The sequence below is a fragment of the Halictus rubicundus genome, chromosome 1, assembly GCF_050948215.1.
Source record: "Halictus rubicundus isolate RS-2024b chromosome 1, iyHalRubi1_principal, whole genome shotgun sequence".
In the NCBI taxonomy this organism is placed as follows: domain Eukaryota; kingdom Metazoa; phylum Arthropoda; class Insecta; order Hymenoptera; family Halictidae; genus Halictus; species Halictus rubicundus.
In genome coordinates this window covers 2,486,397-2,493,652 of record NC_135149.1, presented here as the reverse complement: position 1 = coordinate 2,493,652, position 7,256 = coordinate 2,486,397, and the positions used below count along the sequence as shown (strand labels likewise).

General features: G+C 34.7%; 1 protein-coding gene across 1 annotated transcript; it reads left to right on the top strand.

Moving 5' to 3' along the window:
* The first annotated feature begins 5,602 nt into the window (after nucleotides 1-5,602).
* Nucleotides 5,603-6,841, top strand: LOC143352330 (defensin-A-like). The gene is made up of 3 exons (XM_076784684.1): nucleotides 5,603-5,949; nucleotides 6,461-6,618; nucleotides 6,698-6,841. Exons 1-2 carry the CDS (start codon nucleotides 5,871-5,873, stop codon nucleotides 6,616-6,618), a joined length of 237 nt encoding a protein of 78 aa, XP_076640799.1. The 5' UTR covers nucleotides 5,603-5,870; the 3' UTR covers nucleotides 6,698-6,841.
* Nucleotides 6,842-7,256: the final 415 nt, after the last annotated feature.

Below are 7,256 nucleotides of genomic sequence, written 5' to 3'. Positions count from 1 at the left end.
TTTAAACAAGCCTATAATTCCTTTCGACCTGAACCTACGCTTGAATAATAATTTCTCGCCCATACAATTTCACGGAGTCATCGACCATCATAAAAAGTCATACCATTACAAAAGATATCTGGGTTAGTAATTCACAATAATGTCAAGGTTTGGGTGAGGTTTAAGATGGAGGTCCAAAAATTACTATTTATTTAAATGGAAGCCAGTCGTCAAAAATCTCAAAGAAAATTACCAAAAGATGAAATGATTAAAAAATATTATGATAATTCTAAAAATTACTTTAAAAAATCAACGATTGAGCTAAGATTTGACTGAAACTACAAAAACAACTACAAAACTACAAAATGGTGGTGATCTTGTAAATCTGCCACTTGCGAACCACAGATATTGGTATATACACGAAAACACGTACACTCGATTGTATAAGAATACTATCATAAAATATCGATTATTGAGATCAGCAGAAGGTTCAAGTAGCAAACCACCACGCTTCTCGCTGAATTGTAACTATGGGAATACTAAAAGCTGCACAGTATGGGCAACATTATGCCCAACACTCCGTTACTTCAATAATAGTTGCATTCAATACTGTACCAACAATCAGTTATCAATAAGCTATGTCCCAGTTGGCGTTAAAATTGTTACGGTTACTTTTGCAAATGGCAAGTTACAGTTTTCAAATTTCAAAATGTTTTACCAAAAGGCGACTGAAATAAATTAGTAATTTGCAAAAGGTTATCAGTCTGGCATAGTGTAATGATAACTAAGCGATTTACTCAAGATATTTTTATATGTAAAACACGCTTACAACATAATCGTATAAGCAAATACGGCAGATAATATAATTAACAATGCAATGAATTAATCTTATTCGATAAGCTAGGTTGTATAAAAAGTATCATTCATTCTTACGTGAATATTGCAAAGTTACGCACCGTAACCACAGCCACACTGAGAATGAAAAAAACATTTGCGTGTCGTTTTGTTCCGAAACGGAGTCAAACAAAAATTTTCAGACAATTTTTGTAGCGATCGAACTGTTACCAGAATTTGGCGTTTCACATGTTTCTGTCATTTCCCTAAACCCTCGATCGAGTCGATCGATTCGACACGGAACTCTATAATTCAAACACACTACAATAGATTTTGTAAGGACAAGCGCACCGACAGCCAATTGAGATAAGAGCAAGATGGTGTGAATAAAATATGGTGGGCGAGGTCTGGTTGAAAGATGCTTTTGATTTCTTATACAGACGTTCTTCGGTGCCAGGCAAGATGGAAGTGTTTCAAGGAAACTATAAATTTCATTATTCTTTGATGTGCACCGTTGGACTCTGGCCCTACAACAATTCTTTTCTAACAAAGATCTATATATAGATCTATATCTATAGATCCATTATGGTTCTGATGCTACGCGGCTGTATGGTGAATCATAACAATCATTTGTGAACGCATAACAATCATCTAAGGCTATCATATTGTATACATGTACTTTCCAACTGTAGGCAATTACACGTACATACGCACATGTAATAAGTATTAGGATGAGCACCGTAGTTAGAGTGGGGATGGTCATACCGACGCCCGGCGTAATTCGGCAGTCGCTCCGAAATCGTTAAGAGATAAACACATAATTAGATTCGTTCCGTAGTCGTAGAGAAGATAGCTCATAAATAGTCTTAAGTTATATTCATTTGTTAAATATAAGTATATCGTATAAATATATAACTATTCTTTACCGCATTAAATACAACACCAACTGCGTGTACATATTCTTTTATTCATCTTTCATTACCGTTTTATACAAAAGCTGCACTCGAATATAGCGGTTAGAAAACAATACATCGCGAACTTTCTCGCGTGATTAGTTTTTGCGTAACACGTCATTTTTCATCAAAATCATGCAGTTTTACAAAAACCAATATTTTTCGAAAACGTTGCGTGACAAAGTCTATAAGAATCACCCAACAGGTATTGCAAAATAATTTTCGTGTTGGACAGTGATATCTGCATAATCTCGGCAGCTCCCGACCAGCGCGCACTAGATTGAACCTTCCTCTTTCGAATGAGCCCTGTACCAGCGACAAAATATTCTTATATAAGGACGAAGGCACATAAAACCATTTTTTGACGGTAATGTAGTCACTCTACCTTATCACGAATATACAGCAAAGACATATAAATCATGACAACTTTCTGAAATTTGTTAATAACCAACAAATTAAGCATTAAACCTGCATAAAAATGGAATGAGAGTATAGGCAAGGCTGTGTTCTACATTCTTCAATTATAAAAGTTCACCAATTAAGTCTCAACAGTTGTGAAAATAATTTATTTTTTGTATATCTGTCAATTTACTTGACGTTATTTTAGGACACGGGTTGAATGAATCGTTAATAACGATTTTACCGGACACAAAATCCGACTAAAAACCATATGGGAAAGTAGCTGAAGGTTCATTTTATATTCCACAATTGCTAATATTTATGAATCATTAACGGTATACAAGTTATTAATAAATAATCTTTGAAGTACGCGGATTATCGAGGAGCTCTTTGTCTGTCTTTCTCCCTCTCCGAAAATTGCAAGAGACTGTCCTTATCGAATACCTCTTTGCTTAGCATGTGCGCCTCATACTTACCAGGGGATTAAAAGTGTTGCTGAAAGGGAGGTGGCACGAGCGTCTCTGTCCCGATCTTACACATAGGAAGGATAGAGCAGGATAGAGCAAATTGGTTCACAAACCTGCCACCGTAGCGGTACCCTCACCTTGGACTGACTTTTATTAACTGATTTTTGAAGAATATTCTACGATAGGTAGGCACAGTTTTATAAATGAGGAAAGTACTCTGAACTCTTGCGCATAACCTCGTATTTTTTCCTGACAGAATTTGTTGTTAAATATATAATTATTAACGATTTTCCTAAGGCTTGTTAGTTTACCGATGTCTGTGCTATGACGCACGTATCGCGTTGGTATCGCTTGTTTACATGTTTGTTCTGTTGCACAAATGATTCTTGCAGCTATTTGAATTGCGTCTTGCATTATAAGCGGCAAAAATCATGTGTTCCTACATTTCAGAAAATACATTTTAAAGTACATTTTAAATCACTTTATTACATCGACTGTACAAAAGTGTGTCATATTGAATTCTCAAAGAGAATAAAATTACCATTTTTCAGGTGTTTCGATGTCTGTTTCTGTCGCAAGTACGTTACTTTCTAAATATTGACAAGACAGAGATAACTGTCGGACTTTATCAAACATTTATTAAACATTTTTTATCGAGGTATAAATCGCTTACTTTTAGGCGTGAACACGCGTGATCCAATTTAACGCATTGTACATTAACTTATCTATTGGACAATCGATCACTGGCACGAATCAACAGCGAGATTCTTCTCGAACTTTGCACAGCCAATAGTGATACGATCCTTAAGATCTATAAAGTAGATAAACTATGTATTCGATACTCTGCTTCCCTTCCGAATGTAAAAATAACTAGTTAATTGACGATACGCTGATTCAGTTCTCGATTGTTTCTAATCTACAGTTTCGCTGCAACAATTTTCAGAGAGGTACGGCTTGTACTGCAGGATATTGTAACGTTTATTTTTTTCAGGACTAATTTCAAAGATCTGCGGGACAAGCGATTCGGTTGAATCAAACTTCTCGTGTGACCACCGCCGAAGATCGATGGAATTTTTCTACGTAACCTGACAAAGAACAATAATGCTCTGCGAAAAACAACGTATTACACGGTCCTATTTTTGACCAACAAAGGATTCTCGAACATTGAAACTTCCATTCGCATTGGACTTCCGTTTTATGTAACAACACAATTTTGTTTAGACAATAGACACTCTACATGGTGCAGAAATACATGTTCAATAAATATTGCTTAAGCTTCCGAAAATCGACCTTCGTCTTTTTCTATTTATCTTTGACTTAGTACCACAGAAATACATTGCTTGGTTTAAAATTTCTTACACTTTCGTATGCTCTTATACTACTTCAAAAAAGACATTTTCTTAAAATACCTCGATAACTAATGATTTTTTTACTATTGTACCTCAATACTTTCTACGTAGAATGACGAGAGAAATCCGTCTATATAAAAAAAGTATGCATTTCCATTTAAAAAAATAATGCAGTTGTTGAATACACGTGCACCATTGCTCTTCTAAATTACATAATCCTACGGATGTAGTATGTTCTCTGAAGGGTCATTCCACGCGAAATCGGACACTTTTTGAAGTATGTACTGTTTTGTTCAAATTTGAATATATTGTAGTCACTAGTGACCTATGAACGAATCTCAAAGGATTTTTCGATATCTTAAAAATTATTGATTTTACAGACGTGTAAAAACAGTGTCACCCTTTTTTTGTTAACTTATAAGACTAAAAGTAACAAACCGATGAGAATGAGTTTTAGGAGCTTCTAGCGGAAACATAAGAGTATCTACTAATAGGTTTTTTCACCATTTATTTTGCGATAGTTTTAAACAAATGCAATACTTTCATAGCAGGGAAGTTTTTAAAAATTTGAAGAAATGAGGACATATTCTTATTCTCCTGAGGATACTATTCAGATTTTACAAATATCTAAATTTTATCTTTGCATATAAATTGAAAATTTAATTTAAAAACGCTACGAACTTTCGTTCCAACCCGATATTATGTTAGATATGGTTGAATCGGAGAATTACATACTGTTAAATCTTTTGTTTCACTATATCTTGGCCGCTTGAAACGCAAAAACTACGGCTGTGTATTTGCAGTAACTATTAATAAGCTATCTTGAATCATGTTTCCCTCTTCCATTGTCACGTCCGGTGGTTCGATCGCTCATGAATAAGACAAATAAAACTTCAAATAAAAATTATGCCACTTCTTATTGCCAATTCTGGGACAGTTAGTGAAGGTGTTAACAAAGTTCAGTGAGTGCGATAATTGGAATTGGCGGAACCTGCAACCTGCGACCTGCGACCTGCAGCAACCGCGATTAGCGGTATTTCCGATCTGCGGCAACTGCAATTTGCGGAACCTGCGACTTGTGGACTTGCGGTGTCCACTTAGCGAAGCGAACCCAACAACTCGGTAAATTAACATTATTATTATTGAACGAAATATTTGTAAGCTATCTAGTTTATGCGTTAACTACACATAATCTCTATTTGTCAAATCATATTTAAAACTTCTGATTCAGCACCTAATTTTGAATAAATCAATAATTTTGTTTGTTTTGGAAAATAAGAATACAAGTTATTTAAACAATCCTCAATTTCCCGAAGCGTAGCCGGTGAATGCAGGTAGGTTCAAAACTGCGTCCTATCTCATAAAAATCATAATCCGTCCTACCTGGGACGTAACACCATCATTACTTCCTGCGTATATTTTCTAGAATCTCAGATAATTGAAATATCGACGGTATTTGATGTATTCGCATATACTGGTGTATTGAATTTACGTAAACGTACTCTAAGTACTGCTATTTACTGATAAACACGTGCACATATGTTCCCACAACAGTGTCCACTTTCTTTGAAGACTGTATGTGCACCGTACAACAGTAACCAAAAAATTGACGCACTCGTATGCGTAAGAGGAATTAAACGATTACCAAATCGATTGATTAGAGTGTATGATTATCGATAAATTTATTTGCTTCAAGGAACCTTCTGATAACTAATCCTTCTTGCGATCACAATTATATAATTCTCCATCGGAAAAGTTCTGCGCTCATCTAGATAAAACTTCACAGGTCACCCCACCCACTCTTCGGATAGAAACAAAATCGGTATATAAAGACCCCGAGGCAGGTGAACAATTAAGTAGTAAACAGACTACAATCGAACTTCTACAACATGAAGGCTTCACTTTTCCTTGCTTTCTTCTGCTTGGCCGCAGTCGCAGTTACGGCTGTTCCCAATAAGAATATCGAAGGTGAGTTGACTTATTAGTTAAAACAATGTTTACAATTATTTGCATCACTTGTCAGAAATGATAACGATTCGCTAATATTTGTGTAGAAGGTGTTGTTTCTCTAAAATCTATTATACTGTTTCTTAAAAAACTTAAATATTGATATCGAAATTTAATATATTAAATTACTTTAGTTGCTTCAATCACCTGTTCTTCGAGTGAAATTATTTATTATTTTATTTGAACGATGTAATCGAAATAAAAAATTATTGAAAAATAATCTATTCGATTCACACGTCAAATAGAAATAAATTTTTCATGTTATTTGTACAATACAAATAATAACGTATTTAAAATCATTCGTTGTTTCAAATAATCAATTGTTATGTAAAATGTGCCCAACCATGGCAACAAATATATCTGATTTTTTTTTTTCTTAATACACAAGTATAAACAATACTTACAATTATCGCGACAAAGACGGGGAACTGTAGACTTTCGCTTACTTGTAAATATGTTGCATACTTGACAGATGAATACCGCACTGTTGAGGACACTGAAAACGGAGGTGTTGTAGAACCATTATGGTCCTGTCAAACGGGCGGAGATTGGCTTTGCGATAAGAGCTGTAGAATGCAGGGTAGAAACACTGGCCACTGCAACAGTAATGACGTATGCATTTGCTCGTAGGTATGTATTCTCTTGAACATTATTATGTAAGAAACATATTGGTATTTCCATGATTTGTAACGTATTTTTTCTTTTGCAGAAACTAGACAGCTGGACGGTTAATGAAACTGGATTTCTGTGTACACAATGGAAAACTTCCGCGGAATGACCTAAATACTTTCAATACTTCAATAATTATCTTTAATGACAACTTGAATTAATAAAATTCTTTCTTCTTAATTACTTTAAACAAGCCTATAATTCCTTTCGACCTGAACCTACGCTTGAATAATAATTTCTCGCCCATACAATTTCACGGAGTCATCGACCATCATAAAAAGTCATACCATTACAAAAGATATCTGGGTTAGTAATTCACAATAATGTCAAGGTTTGGGTGAGGTTTAAGATGGAGGTCCAAAAATTACTATTTATTTAAATGGAAGCCAGTCGTCAAAAATCTCAAAGAAAATTACCAAAAGATGAAATGATTAAAAAATATTATGATAATTCTAAAAATTACTTTAAAAAATCAACGATTGAGCTAAGATTTGACTGAAACTACAAAAACAACTACAAAACTACAAAATGGTGGTGATCTTGTAAATCTGCCACTTGCGAACCACAGATATTGGTATATACACGAAAACACGTACACT

What these genes read in the sequence shown, in the direction of transcription:
- LOC143352330 (XM_076784684.1), top strand. Translation starts at nt 5,871, where the DNA reads ATGAAGGCTTCACTTTTCCTTGCTTTCTTCTGCTTGGCCGCAGTCGCA. An exon ending in TCCCAATAAGAATATCGAAG is followed by an intron (nt 5,950 to 6,460) that starts GTGAGTTGACTT and finishes CATACTTGACAG; the next exon opens with ATGAATACCGCACTGTTGAG.